At 40.7% G+C, this 16,728-nt stretch overlaps 1 protein-coding gene across 3 annotated transcripts in view; it reads right to left on the reverse strand.

The window, feature by feature from the left end:
• RASSF3 (Ras association domain family member 3) overlaps positions 1-16,728 on the reverse strand; it is a 110,115-nt gene that overhangs the window by 73,392 nt on the left and 19,995 nt on the right. For 2 of the 3 annotated variants that reach the window (XM_017822099.1, XM_017822097.1), the window contains exon 2: positions 4,083-4,207. In XM_017822099.1, the coding sequence (XP_017677588.1) occupies positions 4,083-4,207 (125 nt within the window). Of the gene's footprint in view, positions 1-4,082; positions 4,208-5,631; positions 5,684-16,728 lie in introns of those variants that run through there. The other variant, XM_017822098.1, reaches the window with a different exon arrangement.

Consider the following 16,728-nt stretch of genomic DNA (forward strand, 5'->3'; position numbering starts at 1 on the left):
GGCTGTTCTGTGCCAAGAATCTAACACCTACGTTAGCAAATACAGTGGTGCAACACAAGCGGCTCTGTAAAGGAAAGTGAGTGGTGCTGAGAATCCAAAGTCCTAATTACAAACACTTCATAGGTTTTACTTAAGAAAATCTCTGCTTTGATCCTGTGGACCATGAGTGTTAGGTAGGTTCCTGGAGTGCTTCTTCTCAGAGGTTTCAGGAAACAGCTTAATTTTCACCTGAAGTGGAATTAATTTTATGTGCCCTAAGACTGCTCCCTGATATCAACCAAAACAAGGGAAGTGAAGACAACTGGATGATGTGCTTCAAAAGCATGATCCTGTGTCTAACTAAAACTCTGCAGACTAGACACCATCCACAGAATAAGAACGCAAGAATAAGTTTCTAAAGAAAATAGATTCAGTCTTTTTCCCATCCTCTGACCCCTTCACAATCATATACAAACCACCTGTTCAGTTTTATATATGAGATGTAGGTTCAAACTTTAAACAGAAAGGAAAAAATCACCTTAATGTTGGTAAGTCCAGAAAATTTTAGCATGGAAGGAAAGTAATTTTGAGAAGGCAGCTGAGCTGGGAGTGTCTAATTAAATAGTAACCTGTAAATGCCGACTTTTACAACAGTGTTCCCATTTAGAGATCTTAAAATTTTCCCAAAAACTTCTAATTCCTTTTTTACCTACAAGAAAAGTAGGCAAGTCCTAGAAAGACAAAGAGGTACAAGCAGGTCAGTAGCAGAGGAAGGAGTGAATTCAAACCTTGCAGTTTCCAGGGATAGCTCTGCGCTGTGCATCAGGGACAGCTGTGTGCAAAGAAAATGACCCAACAGGAACCATTCCAGGTTTTCTGCACGTAAATGATTGCTGCTTCAAAAGCAACGGATGACGGATGCTGAACAGCACTAGAATCCTCATCTTACATGTATCAGTTGTCAGGCATGCACTGACCCAAACAGCTAGTGAGGAAAGAGGAGATTTGCAACAACTGTCATCCACTGCAAGCAGCCAAAGTGTGACTTCTTCCAAGAGGAAGGAAATCAGTAGGAAAAAAACCAGTACTTCTTTGATGCGATCTTGTTGCACACAAACAAATGCACATGAAATTTGGCTTCCCTAAGTACTGTAAGCCTCAAAGAGCAAGAAACAGTTTCCTTGCTCAGTATTCATACCCAAGACAGCACTAGCTCTTTCTTAGATCTCTCACAGCCAAGCTGTATGAGTCTTTTTGAGTAAAAATGAGTTTTAATGTCCTTCTCTCTCTGCTCCAGTGGTATTGTCTTGCTGACAGTCACCCGCACTTTCAAAACCTATGTTGCCCTGTCCTTCCTTGCCCCCATCCCTGCTACTCTTGCTTTCAGCATCTGAGTTATTCCCCTCACTCTTTCCAACAGCAAGTCATGAGGAGCTCACAAGAGACACTCTGCCCTCAGTCACAGTTTGGGTGGCTGAAGCAGCATCTCTCCTACAAGATAAAACGTTGCACTTGCAGAGAAAATTCAGTGATGACCTGGAGGACACACAGAAAGCTCAGCAAGGGGTCTCAGAAATTTTAAAATCCTAGAGTCTTTAAGATTGGAAAAGACCTCCAAGATCATCAGGTCCAACCTCTGATCAAATATACCACCACACCCACTAAATCATATCATTAAGTGCCACATCTACTTGTTTTTTGAACGTTTTCAGAATGGTGATTCCATCTCTTTCCTGGGCAGCCTGTTCCATGACTGTGCTGAACATTCTCTGTTCACTAGAAGTCATTACAATCTTTGTGTGACAAGATATGGTTTTTAATTATCTGGGTTGTTTTTTGGTAGAATTAGGTTTTCATAAAAATTGGTTTTGACATGTCTGTAGCAAGTTCCATTTTTTTTTCCTGCTAAAAAAAATGAAATTGTAAAAATGCTTCCTGGAATTTGTCTGACATGCTTATGGCAAGGTCCGAGGATAAAGTCTAACTTTGTTTATCACACGTTTTCTAGCCAGATTTTAGGCCTTCTATATATTCTGTAGAAATTTTGCTTAATAGAAATCTGAGAAGGAAAAGTGCTGTGCTATTTTTTAATTTGGAATCCTCTGAGAAGGCACTTAAAATATTTTAGTTGATTTACTGGTGAGTATCATCACAGAGAAATTTAAGTCCTGGGGTTTATCTCAACTATATGTTAACATTTCTTGCTGCTTTTTCCATTAAGTTAAGTTTGCTTTGTGTTTCCTCAGACTATTTCACTGAAATGTCAGTACATCATCTTTGGTTCACAATTGTGTAGCTGGACTTCGGAGCTGACTTAGAATAAACTTTTGTAATCTTCAAGGAGGATTCCCTTGTCCTCCCTAGCATTATTTAGTATCTGCCTTTAAATAAGGCTGTTACTACAATGAACTGTGACTGCATGTCAGACAAGTTGGTAAACTGGAGTAGGAAAACAGTAATGACTTTGAAGACAAGGGGCATCAGTTTGGTTCCTCAGATCAGACTGATTTCAGGAAACAAAAATTTTAAGCAGAAGTTACTGTCTAAAAATGGTACTTTTTTTAGTATGGTAACATATTTATGGGACAATCTTTCATGTACATAACCGGGCAGCTTGTAAAGGCAGTTATACTAAAAATTAGCAATACTGCAAGAAAAAATACCCAAGAGTTCTAGTTTCTTGAGATACAAAATAGTCTTTTAAGGCCTCAACATAAATATTTGTAAGATATCAAAATATGCTTAACTTAAATGGAAAAATTCTTATTTGGTACAATATTATTTAAAAAAACCCCAAACCCAAACAACCCACCCCACAAACCTGCTAACATGATATCCTTTGGGTAGGAAAAGCAATATAGGGTGTACAACTGGTGTGTTTTATGCATTTATGCATCTTACAGTGGGGCTGAAGTGAGAGGAGACTTCTTGGAGACAGGAGAATTTTGGGTGGGCACAAGTTCTACAGCTGATAGTTTGCAGGATGGTGCAGTCTGTGATTGGAAATTCTGTGGATAGTAAAAGCCAGGGTAGGTCTGACTGTTCTATGAATCACTTGATTCTTACAGTGAATAATATGAACATTCCCAATGATAGCTGGGTCTGGGATCGATTGGGATTTTTTCCCTCTCCCCCAGTAAGGACATTTCTTGCATATGAGTTCTAAAAACAGTATAAAGGCCAAACCGACCACTGTGAATATGCATATACCAATTTATTTTCACTAATTAGATTTTGAATAACACTTTCCAGTTAAACCAGTAAAAGTCTAAGTTTAGACCAGACCTTGGTTAATGAAGGGGTTTTTAGTGCCTAAATAAAAGGCTTGAAGAAAGGAACTTGCACACAAAAAACCCGATGCATTTTTTCATCCTTCCTGTCTCCAAAAAATAAAAAAAGGAGTGTATCTCTGTTTTATCACAGGTGCCCTCTCTGAAGTTTCTACTGGTTAGGTGTAAATGTTCGAGAGTGTAACATGTGATTAAGACTGGATGGACTTTTGTGGAGGACAAAAAGTAAATGAGGAAGCACACCATGAGCCATTGAAGTCAGTGGGAATCCAGGCAAGGAAATTTGAAATTACCCTAACAGGGATTTGATAAGAACTGGGGAATTAACACTAAACAAGTAGGATCTCTAATGGTCACAAATAACCCCACTCTTAGTTTTAGTTGCCTCCCTATGACACTACACCCAGCAGCACAGGGCACCTGGGCCATCATGATCACTCTGTGAACTGCTTTGTGGTATGGACAAGCCTGTATGAAGAGGAGTTCTGTCCTCATGTTCTCATCCCTTGCTGTACATGCCTGTTTTGACCCCACAGTGACCCGAACCAACAGGAAAACCACAGTTTTGCTGGACTACTTTTCAGTCAGTTTAGCTGAAAACTAATCGGAGCAGGAGTGACTCAGCTGGCAGCAGCCAGTTGCACCTTGACCCAGCGGTAATGTAAAATCACAGCACTGACTGAGAAATCCAGGTTTGCTGGCCATGCCTAAGTGAGACATTCTTCCTGAGCACCTGGGTGAGGCAGGCAGACCACACTTCATTACAAAGCTGACAAGAGAAAGCAATAATTACAAGAACACAAGATCCATTACCTGACCCTTGTTGCAAGATGAATCTAAGGCGTCATGCGGAGCGAGGCAGTCCATTAATTTTCCATTCCGCCGGCAGCCCAGGTGCACCAGGTCTTGGCAGTGAGCATGGCAGGTGTACTTGCAATCTTAAAAAAACCCACACAGACACAAAAAAAAAAAAAAACAACAAACAGAAGTGGTGTTTAGAAATGAGGTTGCTGCAGGCAGAACCTAGGAGTGAGACACATCCTCATTTGCTACGTGACCTCAGAGAAACTACCACCTCTCGACTGAATCTCCCCATCCGCACATAAAGATAATAATAGCTACATACTAGCGGAGATGTAAATTCACTGGAGCGAAGGTGACAGCACAGCACACCTCCCAGTGTTACACTGGCAGGGCTGCAGTTAAGCAGTTCTTTGGTTAGATCAGGGCTAGATGTTTTTGCAAAAGGTCCGTGCCACAAACTAGGTATTAGCTGTTGTAATGTAAGCACAAAAGGGGCCATTCTCAGAAAAGACACAATATTTTTGATTTACAGATAAAAAATTCTACCCACATAGAATTACTGTTGGTTTTATGTGTTTTAAGCTCTAGCTTCTCTTAAGAATATACCCATTAATATTGAAAACAGAATGAGTGGTTTATCTGAAGCCTAATTAAGCTGGTATATCACAAAGTTGCCTTCAGTAACAATTCAGAAATTTCACTTCCTGGCTAGCGAAGTCAACTGAGATGGCTATTAGAAATGTAAATTCATTATAACAGGGGCAGATGACCCCATCTCTAGTAAGAAATTGGGTGATTCATATGCCCTTTAATCTCAAAGAGAGAATCACTTCAAGAGTATTTACAAAAACAACCTGTATTTGCTTGGAAGCCTTGTTATATTTGCTAGTTTTCTATGCAAGTTGGGCAGAGTTCATGATGTCACTTTTGTCTAGCACTGAATGTCACTTTCTATTTTTAGGTTTTAAATTGCTTATAATTTTGCCAAAGAGCAACCACTTGTACTTCAAGTTACCATGCTGGAGAACATCATGCTGTTTGTTTTAGAACATTTCAGCTAAAACAATTCAGCCATTTCCAAGAATGACTTTTGGAGGAAATGCTTTTATTTTGTCTAACTAAACTACACTTAAGTTTATTTTTTTTCTGTTACAAAGCTTTACACTTTCCAGATTTATAGTAAAAGAGGAATTCTGGGTGGGTTTTTTGTTCCCTCTCAAAAAGACCAGTTTCCCTAATGTTTGATTAGATTCCCATTACAGTGCCTGAAAAATAAATTCTTGAACATTCCCATTTCCAATTCATATTCATCAGTGGTGTTATGGGGCAAGACAGGACAGTGCTCTCTGAAATGCTGTTCCTCTTGGCTGGGAACTGGATCTTTAATGTAAGATCCCTGTACCAGCAGATCATCCAAAAGTAAAAATTAAAATGTGGGTAATGCAATCACATTCCTTTGCCTGATACAGTATTTGTGCTACACGTGCACTAAGGCAAGTTTAATGATTTTGCTTGGGAAAGGACTCCCTAAGACACAGTTGAAAAGCTTCATCCTTACCTGACAGGAATAAATAAAATTCGGAGCCATTGTTCATTGGGTGAGGGAACAGGGCAGCTCCATGAGAAAACCAGGATGGGAGCACTTCATTAAAAATATAAGTAATATACCAATATAAGTAATGCACAAGTAAAAAAAGGTCAAATGAAAGTAATCTTTGATTTTTTTTTTCCCCTTATTTCTGAGTTCTTTACTTTGCAAGTTGAGTTACCTTCTTTTGTAGAAAAAATGCTTATGAGATCACACTGCATGTCTACCTTTCTGTTCTCCCCCTGTAACTCTGCAAGAGCTAACTATTTCAACTACACATGGCCTAAAAGCTAATTAAGTTCATACAAGTTTTATGAAAATTATCTCCTGGCTAAAGGAGGGAGACCCAAACTAATACCCACACTCAAGGCAAGGCTGGCAAAATTCACTTATTACACCATTGTCTGGCAATGTCTGGACAACTAGCTACTGCATATCACCTCCATGGTGAGGAGCTTATGGGGAATGGGGCACAAATCTGTAGGACACCAGGCTTTGCTAATTCCCCAACTTTCTATGATTACACAAACATATATACTGAGCATGCCCAATTCTAAAGACGCATTTTCACAAATAATATTAGGAAAGTCTGTTAGCTAAACAGTGTTCTGAAACAGAATTACTTATTAAGTTAGGAAACATTAACTCTCAATGCTGTTTTGTTTGTCATTTATATTCATTTTAATTTGTGAGTCCCTAATATTATTTGTAAGACAAGCTCATAATTTCCACCTTGCTATTGTAGGCATAATTGCAAAAAATGTAAAAGCTTCATCTATTAAAACATTCAATCATAAGCTAGATTTTAACATACTGATTATAAGTTCAGAAAGATCAGAAAAAGGATGATTTTTTTCTAGAACAGTAATACTTTAAATCTTTTTTTCATATTTGTTTTAGCTTTAAATAGATTATTTTATTCCAATCGTGGCATACAATGTTTCACAAAGGTCCAGGCAGCAGCAAATTAAAAAAAAATATGTCTTTCTGGTAATCCCTTACTGGAGCACTCCCAAAATTTCCATGAGTTCAAAAAGTAGCTATTATTCTGGAAAGACTGTTTTGGTCATCAGAGTGTGGATTGCCATATTATTTCTGCTTGGAAAGCAATCAGAACCAGGTGCTCTTTCCTGATGTGATCTGAAATGAATTCTGTTCTTTGAAATCAAAGATCTGGAGGCTTTAACTGGGCAAAGGTGATAAAAGCACTCCCTGACATCTAGAAAAGCTAACAGGTTTATTTTACTAATGCTCAGACTGTCCTGTACACTGCATTTATTTATGAAACTGATGCATCAATGAACACTGCATATGCATAACTGTCCTGAATTGTTACGAAATGCAAAGCAAGTGTCGATTTATTAAACATACAAATCTTATGCTTTAAAAGTTACATTGTCAACTACTGAGACATAATAAAGAACCTTATTATTCTATTGCAACAGTGGCTTGACTAGATGTCTCAGTTTAAGGAGACTGAAGTGTTTTGCTAAGGAGGATGAGTTATGAGGTAGACTAAACTCCTCTCTCTCAGCAATTGTAAATCCGAAATTAAGAGGCTCCAATCAAGGAAGTATGGAAAAAGGAAGAAATAACAACCCTTTATTAAAGGATATATGTATATTGGCAAAACCAGCAAAAGAACACAAAAACAACTAAACAATAATCCTGTACCCAAAAAGTCCCCTTCAGAAAGGGAACAGTCTGATACTTCTCTGTCCTCTAGAGCAATTCTAATCACGGCTGGGAGGAGCGCTGCTGGATCACTGGAGGAGCAGAGCCTGCAGTGCTCGGTGTTGGTCAGCAGGGGACGCTGTTGGATACCTGGAGGAGCTGAAATGGAGCTCTCCCCCCCCAGCAAGGAGGGGAAGGCGGAAAAGGGGAAAGGAGGGCAGTTTCTTTCCCACAAAACTCACGTTGTCTGCAGCTGGCTGTGGTCAGGACTCCCCCCTTTCCTCGACAAGCACAAATCTCCGATGAATCTTGCAAAATCTCCAGCAGATTCGGGCTGCAGACAGGGCAGCGCGCAGGCAAGCCAAGGCCGGAGAACAGCCAGATGACAAGATCGAGAGCAAGACGGCCTCAAAACTTTTCCAAAACACAAGCACCCTCCCCCTTGCCTCCGTTAAGGCAGAAAAGTCAAGTGTCCCCTGTTTGTAAGGAGAGGAGGAGAAAAAAACTCCCTGCAGATTTTAGAAGGGCTATTAGCTGGGAATGCAGGTCTGCCAGCTAGTTCTTTTGTACAGTTAATTACCCCTTTCCCCTCCTCGTTCAACCTCCTTCTCTTACAGTGGGACAGGGGAAAGGAAAATTTCTGCTTGGATTTTTAGAACATGTAAACCTATGACACTAGAGTAATAGAAAAAAATAACTTATCAAATTTTAAAATTGCATGAACTTAAGACTACTCCTATCCTGCCTTCACAATGTTAAAATGTAAGACTTCAACACTTTCATTTTACATGAATAGACCCTACCTGATGTCTGGCTTTTCTTCACCTTAAACTTGATTTTGCCTGATAACTTGTAAATAGTTGTTCCCATAACCAATTTGCTACAGGGCCGGGCAGTAGAAAGTAAGCAAGGGAACATGCAGGCAACCCAACAGATGCTTCAACATCAGACCTAGTAATTGAGCACTACTAAACCAGGCAGAGGCAGGCAGAGTCTCAATAGCAAAGTCTCTCTATCCTGCTGTGGTCTTCCCTGCCTGGGAAATGTGTATGTTCATTATTGTGATGGGCCAGAAAAATTTAACTTCCAAATGGATATGCAAAATGTGTGTTGTGCCTGAGCAACTGAAGCACATGGAAAGTTCATACCCAAATTTGTATTATCTTTGCATTATTTATCAACCACAGTAAGACTGAAGAAGTCATTAGAAAGCATGAGGAGGGTGTATAACTTAGTCCTGCTGCCATGTTAGGAAGCTATCAAGTAAAATAGTTGTCATGGGTTTTCTTGTCCTAAAAAAACAAACGGGAATTTTCTTTTCCCTGCTGCAATGTGGGGAAGGAATGTTGAATGGGGAAGACAGTTTTCTGTGTTGGGTGATTGACCTACACAAAGGAGCTGGCTGGCAGAACTACATTCCAGGCTGATGGCCCTCTCTAAGGCTGGGGGGCAAGGGGGAGTTTTTTTTCCCCTCCTCTCCTTAGAAAGCAGCACTTCACCTTTTTGCCTTAACGGGGGCAAGGTGTGTGCTGGAAAAGCTCTGAGGCCGTTTTGCTCTCAACCTGGTCATCTGGCTGTTCTCCGGCCTCGACTTGCCTACAGTCTGCTCTGTTACCAGCCGGACCTGCTCAGATTTCATCAGAGAGTTTGTGCTCGATGAGGAAAGTGGGGAGTCCCAGCCACAGCCAGCTGCAGACAGCCTGAGTTTCATGGGAAAAAAACTGCCCTCCTTTCCCCTTTTCCCCCTTCGCCTCCTTGGTGGGGGGAAATCTCCATTGTGGGCTTCTCCCACACACCGGGGCCTCACGGGGCAACCACCAGCGCCCCCTGCTGACCAACACAGAGCACTGCAGGCTCTGTGCCTCCAGTGATCCAACAGCGCTCCTGCCAACCGTGATTAGAATTGTTCTAGAGGACAGAGAAGTATCAGACTGTTCCCTTTCTGAAGGGGACTTTTTGGGTACAGGATTATTGTTTAGTTGTTTTTGTGTTCTTTTGCTGGTTTTGCCAATATACATATATCCTTTAATAAAGGGTTGATATTTCTTCCTTTTTCCATACTTCCTCGATTGGAGCCTCTTAATTTCGGATAGTCTACCTCATAACTCATCCTCCTTAGCAAAACACCTCAGTCTCCTTAAACTGAGACAATAATCTTTATGTGAGAGCCTGTGCCTTGGTTCCCAGCAAGCAGAAGAGAGATTACTGCTGTGCTTGCTCTACAGAAAGTATGCCTGTAAAGCTTCTTGGAAAAATATTCGGACTATGTAAGGTGCTTAATACTTTGATTTTTAATCCATTTTCAGGCAGTAGGTCACAAAAGGAAGGAGAATGAAGTTCAGCAATATTTCTCCTGCAAGGCAAAATTGAACCGTATAATTTCCACAATACATTAATATCAGCATGTCACATTTCAGTTTATTCTTAATATATGTTCTGTTGTTCTCCTTTCTGCTGATGGTCAAATGTCTACATTCTAGTTTGATGTTAAAGTTGCTATAAAGATTTTAACAGTTTCAGTCAATGCTGTGATGGAACAAGAAACCTATTTGAATAAACAGCCCTTAGGAAGGTTTAAGCACGGTTGCTACAGGGTGGAGCCCTGCTGTAACACTGGTTTTATCTTTAAGGAATTCCCTTTATTTCTGATTATTTTTTTATATCTTAGTCACACTTAACTTCAGCCTGAGATTAAAATAAAGTCCATGGCAACCATATTACCCAATTAGTGATTTTTAAGGGATCCCTATTATTACAGATAAGACAGTCTCCTTATGGCCATTCCAAGCTCCTTACGGCCATCCTTTCCCCCGAGGGATCTCTGTGTGTATTTTGTGCTCTTTCTCTGTTGTGGAGCTACATAAGCCTTACATCAGACTGCGATCCAGCAACGCCCACATTTTCCAAACCCCTGTAAACACGTGCCTATCCACAAGTACCACTTTGCCACATAAGGTCTTCTGCTGTTTCTCTGTAGACTGCTTTCAACAGGTACACTGGCTATTCATGGCCACAGGTCATAAAGCCCTCTATGGGGCACTTCCCACAGAGAGGATCCTCTATCACTTTCCCAAGCAGAGAAAGACCATAGAACTGGCTTAACTTGCTTCCTAGGGAAATTCTCCAAGAAGCCTGAACTTTAACTGCAACTTTATCTATAAGTGCCATGGCCCCATTCAGGGTCAGGAACTCTGGCCTGGGAACAGGATAAGCTCCTGTAACAGGCTACTCGTGGTGATTGAGATAGAGTGCCTATGGCACAGACCTGCAAAATCATGAGTTCATATATTTGGAACTCAGCAGAAGGCATGTGCTTTAACTCTAATAGAACAGTCCAGGATCCAACTCAAATACTCAGTTTTGTCTGCCTAGAGCCTTACCAAGCTCAAGTTTGGGTACCACACAAAAAAATGCTGTATGACTGACCCACTTAAGAATCAGAGTTTTTAGCTATGTTTATCTATCATTCTAGGCAGGCAACAACCTGACTTTGCCACATCCAAAGGACATTACATTTGCAAAGCCCAAGGGAGCAATCAGCCTTTTGCTGAGAAAACTCTTCCCTGAGTGAATCATTGACAGAGAACTCCAAGCAAGGTCCAAAGGAGAGGAAGAGGCATAAAAATCAGCAGCCTGCATGAGCCTGGGACTGTCTAACATCCCTGCTGCCTGGGAACCCAGGGACCATACTTCTGATTGTATGCACCATATAGCAAATAATTGGTTAACAAATAAATTCAGCTTCCCAACTGCAAAACAGGACGGAACGACAGATATTTTAGATTAAAGAGCTTAAAGTGAATTTTTTTTCAGTTTCTGCTGCTGGTACCTCTAACAAACCTCTATAATCCTGTAGTCTATTTTAGAGCTTCTAAATATTTTTTTTTTTTGTACAAGCTTATCTTAACCTGGTTCGTGCCAGAGGGTTTGCTAGATAATGGTAAACACCAAGACACATGCGTTCTATGTCAAAGTCATCCTTAGCCCGGGGGGAGGGGCTGTGAGGCAGGCTGGCCAGGACTGGCATGCCAGGGCAGCTTACCAGCCTGTCCAAAGAGTGGAAGGAGACATTGCCACCTAGCTGCACACTGAAGAACTGGGATGTAGGTGTTTGAATAGATTAAGCATCTCCAAGAGACCACTGTTAGCCAGGTAAGCTTGCTGGCAGTTGCCACAGAGAAGGTCCCTGATTACTGAGGGAGGATTGTTCACTCTTGATGCCAGTGACTGTAAAAACCATTCATGAGGAAGGGTTTTTCAGCTCTTAAAATCCACCCTGGTTCTCAGGTGCTTAAATGTCTCTGAGCACCTCACCCAAAGTGACAGGCACAAACTCCTTTTATTTACTCTGAAGTATTAAAGAATTAAAGTAAATTTAATCTGTTGGTAAAGCTCATTTGTATTTTTATCAACATGACAACAATCTCAAGTCTTCTCCCTCCTTCCAGTGCTTGCCAACAGGATCCAGCTAAGACTTGTCACAGGACACTCTTGCACAAACCTGGGATTCCACACAACCAGCCTATAAACAGGCTGCTGCTCCTGAATACTACTGCACCTCTTTTGGCTAGATAATGCTCTGCGTACAGTCCTGTTTACAGTCACCACTCCCACAGAAACAGAACACCCACTGTTTGCCAGGCCACCCTGGCAAATAATCAGAAAATCTGTTTGCAAACAAGGCTGAAAACATTTATTTCATTCAATTGAGGTAAGGGTTAAAACATAAATTTGCAATAGTGGAAACACTTTAGAAAGAAAAGCACAAGACAAGAAAATACAAGTTTAGGTTATATTTACTTCTCACAATCTCCTTTATCTGTTTCAGTATCACAGCTAGCTAGAAAGTTGAAATACATCCCCTCCTGAGACTGTCCCAGGGCTCTCATGATTTTGGGAGCTCTTAGATATGCCAGTCTCTGGGAGGCAAACTGAAGGGTACAGGGCTGAGCTCTCCCTCCCCAGCCTGAAATGCCTCCTCCCTGTAAGGGCTCCTCTGGAAGTACCTGGGCACAAGAACAAGAGGGAGAAGGGAGACCTCATTTCTCCTTAGGTCCTCTTGATACACAGATATCTATGGTATTCTTTAGTTTTTTAACTTCCAGGCTACAACTTAAGAAACAACCTTCTTGGGCTGATAACATTCCTTCTGCTCTGAGCTGTGAGACTGAACATGAAACGATGAAACTGGGAAAAAGGGGTTTCAAGCAAGCAAGCTTCTCCTCCTATGTACCTAGCTAGTTTTCTGAGGTCCCCTTGTAGGGACACTGTCCCTCTCTGACAAAAACCTTAAGATAACCTTAAGATTTAGTTGATTTTTTTAAACACCCTGTAGCACTGCAGTTCCTGCTGTCTTCCAGAGCTCTACATATGAAAATCGTGAGATCTGGTAAGACTCAGCCTGTTAATAAATTCAAAGACTAATAAATCATACTCAAGCTTTGCATCAAAGGCAAAAGGAATGACAAAGTGCTCAGATTCTGTTGGCACCTTTCCAGGGACGAGACCCCAGAGAAACAACTGCTCATTAAGTCCAGCAGACAGAGCCTATGGCTCCCACTTCTCCATGCCAGATAGTGGTGGGGAGGCCAAATTCCTCTGTGCAGTAACTTCAAACAAGGAATTAGAGACAAAACTTGGCAGATAACTTGATGCATCACCTTGTCTATCCTTTCATGACAGACTTCAGAGAGTGCTTTTGTACTGCAGACACATTAAACCACACACCCATCACACACAGGCTAATGGGAGAAAATGACAGTGAAAATCTGATGAACCTGGAGAGTGACAGGTTTTATTGACCATGTCTAGCAGTGAAAACACCAATGTACCACAAAGGAGCTGTATTTCTCCTTCAGTTCAAGAGCAAAACGACTGTGTTTCTGGCACAGAAAACAAACCTGATTCTCTGTTTCTGATGTTAAAACTGCAGTGAAGTTATGACACACACACACAAAAAAGTGCCCTGTAGATAAAATTCTAGATTTGACCTGCCCTCGAAATCAATTTACAATAATTTATTTACATTTGATCTCCCACAGAACTAGTAATTCTTCCTTTTAAGCTTAAATTGTGTAAGACTGCAGTAGTTGTTAGGTATCTTTACAAATCATTAAGCAGCACAGGAGAAGAGCAGAGGGCTGAGCCCCCCACCTGATGCAGCCCCAGAGTCAGGCTGGAAGCAGGCAGAGGGACAGATATCAGCAGCTCCCCAACAAGTTCTGGATGCTTCTCTCCAACTTTTCCCACAGCCAGGCAGCCAGAACGGTGCCCTGGCATTGCACTGATCTACATTTGCAGCAGCAATGTGGCAGCAGAGTGGCTATGATGGTAAAATAGTAGCTATGGACCCTTTCCTCTGACAAACCTGTCCACAGGCATTTGAATCCCAACTCCCTACCTAATCCACCAGACCCAGTACATTCTACCAGTAGCTTAAAAGCAGCCCTGGTTGTCTTTAAATTAAATTTTCATGTGGAAACCACAAAATGCAGCAGCCCAGAGCACATGCTGAATTCCCAACTTTTGAGAGAACGGAGCCTGAACAAGGATGGGGATGTGGATGCACACATATTCTCACACCTGGTTTTCCTTTTGGGGCAGCTTCATAAAATTCATTTGAAATACACCTTTGACAGAATTAAAGGCATCATCAGATTCTACATTCAATAAACACGTGGCTCAGGAACACATTGCTGCATACACTTCTGCACTGCAAATGTGATTGAAAGTAACAGAAGAATATCTGTTTAAGCAGTCAAAAATTGATCCAAAGTATTTACATAGTTCCACTACGTGTCATGCTGGTATCTTGGGACTTCCACTTGTTCTGGCTGTTATCCTCTTTCCAGTGTTAAAAACCTAAACAAATGTGTAGAAAATCCCTTCCACATAAAAAACCGAAGTGAGCTCTCACTCTTGTATGCAAATCCAATTAAAACACTGCTTTTTGAAAGCGTTTACTCTAGTGCCCTCTATTGCCGAATCCCCAAAATAGCCAGCATAAAGCATACTCACAAATCAGCACTTCATTTTGTTTTCCCTTTAGGAGAAACACGACCAAAAAGAAAGAACTGGAAAGAAAAGTATAGTTTAGATCTATCTGTCTGTTCTGCCTAGGACACTCCCAGAACTGTGAGTTCCTGACCAGACCTGAGTTATCAAACTCCCTGTTCTTGATGGAATTAATAGCAAACAAGACGTACCACTTCCAGTCCATGGAGAAGATGGGTCATAGAAAACCAGTCCTGAGAGCTCAGAAGAAATCTGATTTTCCTACCTTACCTCGCCACAATACTGGAGTTCATTCTGAATTGCTGCTGAAGGATTAATCATCAATCCATTAGAGGAGTTAAAACAGCAATTATATCCTAGCAGGATGGAAGCCAGACATTTAAGTGACAGATCACATGAAATTTAAAAGCTTGAACTTCCTGCCAAACAAAACCTGCAGTCTATTATGTTTAAATATGAAATGAGAAAAAAAGTTGAATCAAACCCATCAAATTAAATGAAGCTTAATACAAAAATAGTTGTGTTTGTGCACCTCTAATGCTGAGTACAGCTCAATTCTAAACATGCTACTGCAGACCGCATCCAAGCTTGGTCTATGTTTACATACTGGGCTCTAATGTTACATTATCTCTTTAAAACAGGTAATTCCACACTACTAATTTATTAATGTTACTCTTCATAAGTGACCAATCCATAGCTTTTATTTCAGATGTTATAGGTCATCTTCACCAACCCCAATAGTGGACCTTGAGGCAGCTGTACTGGTGAGTTGCTTAGTTTAATGCACAACATTTCATCATCCTCTTTTTTTCTCTCATCTTCCTTCTAGCTCCCAGGGCAGCACAGGGATGCAGTGGAGAGAAACAGCATCTTTCAGCCTTTATTGCTTGTCATTGACAAAGGAAACAAGAAATGTAGCAGCAGAAAAACAGAAAGTAAAATTAAATCTTCTGAAATACTTCAGAAGAGCAAGCCCACAACAGACATCAGGGGTACTAGCAATTCCTGGTGATGCTGACATCTCTCGTGTGTTACAGACATTCACTTTGGTAACCCTCATCCAAGCAGTGATTGGGCCCATTAGATGAAATTCAGTCCCTGAACAGACTTTTTTTCTTACATTTATCACAGGCTTATGATAATCTGAATAAATCTCCGGGAACAAATCAGGATTTTCCTTTGGAAGGGGGGCAGATTAGACAAAGAGATTTCTCTTGTCTCATTTAAAACTGATAGAGCCAAAGAAAAAGAAATTTACTGGAAGGGTGCATTCATCTCATCTAATTATCTGAGAAATGGAATAAAACAACACATGATGCAATTTGCAAAAGCCACATGACTGGCAAGAGCAATGAATGAAAACCACTACAGAGAATAACATGCCATGGACAATTTAGACACTGACAGAATGCATCTCTCTTGGAAAAATTCAGACTCACGAATAACAAAAAAGCCATCAGTTATTTAATGGGTGGAGAGTCACACAGAAAACAACAACAGTGAGAGAGGCTTTCGTATTCCCTGGCCTTTATCAGTATTGCACTTGAAAAACACAAGAACAGATGAACTGAGTTAGACCAAAGACCTATCTAGGCCAGTATCCTGTCTTGGGAAGAGCCTGCCAGAAGATGCTTGGGGAACACATATATGAAAACAAAAGTGACTTTTGAGTGATATTTCCCCCTTATGCCTTTCTACTCTCCAACAATCTGCAACTTAAAACAAATAAATGATCCAGAGGCTGTATCTGCATCTTTTTATTTAATATCCCTTGATGGCTCTTTCTTCCATGAATTTATCTAATCCTTTCTTGAACAAATTTGAGTCTTCTAGTCTCCTAAACATCCCATGTCAGTCAGTTCCACTACTGAATTTATGTACGTGCATATGTATTTGAAAGAGCTCCTTGCTTGGCCATTTCATGATGTGGCCCTAACTTTTACACTATGACAAACAGTAAACAACTCTTCTGTTTGCAATTCTCCACACTATTCTTATTAGTACAAACGTATATTCTCTTCAAGCTGCCTCTTACCAAGTGAAGAAGCCCTGGTCTGTAAGAGTTTACTAACCTCCTAGCTAATTCAAAATCTTTGGTTTTATCTTCAAATACTGCTATATGAGGGCAGGATGACTAAATTGCTTCATGTGACATGCAGGCACAGCACAGTTTTCTGGGGTTTCACTTTATTTCTTGAACATTGAGATGAGTCTCTTCAGAGAACTGTCCACCTGATTAATTCTGTTTTCCAAGTGATAACAGCTAAATTAGAAGCCACTGCTCTATATGTACAGCCAGCATTTTTCCCATATGGTTTAGTTCATATTTATCCACACTGAGCTATGTTTTACTGTGCAGTCACTCAGTACGATGTGTTT

The sequence above is a fragment of the Lepidothrix coronata genome, unplaced genomic scaffold (genome assembly GCF_001604755.1).
Source record: "Lepidothrix coronata isolate B3197 unplaced genomic scaffold, Lepidothrix_coronata-1.0 Scaffold95, whole genome shotgun sequence".
NCBI lineage: Eukaryota > Metazoa > Chordata > Aves > Passeriformes > Pipridae > Lepidothrix > Lepidothrix coronata.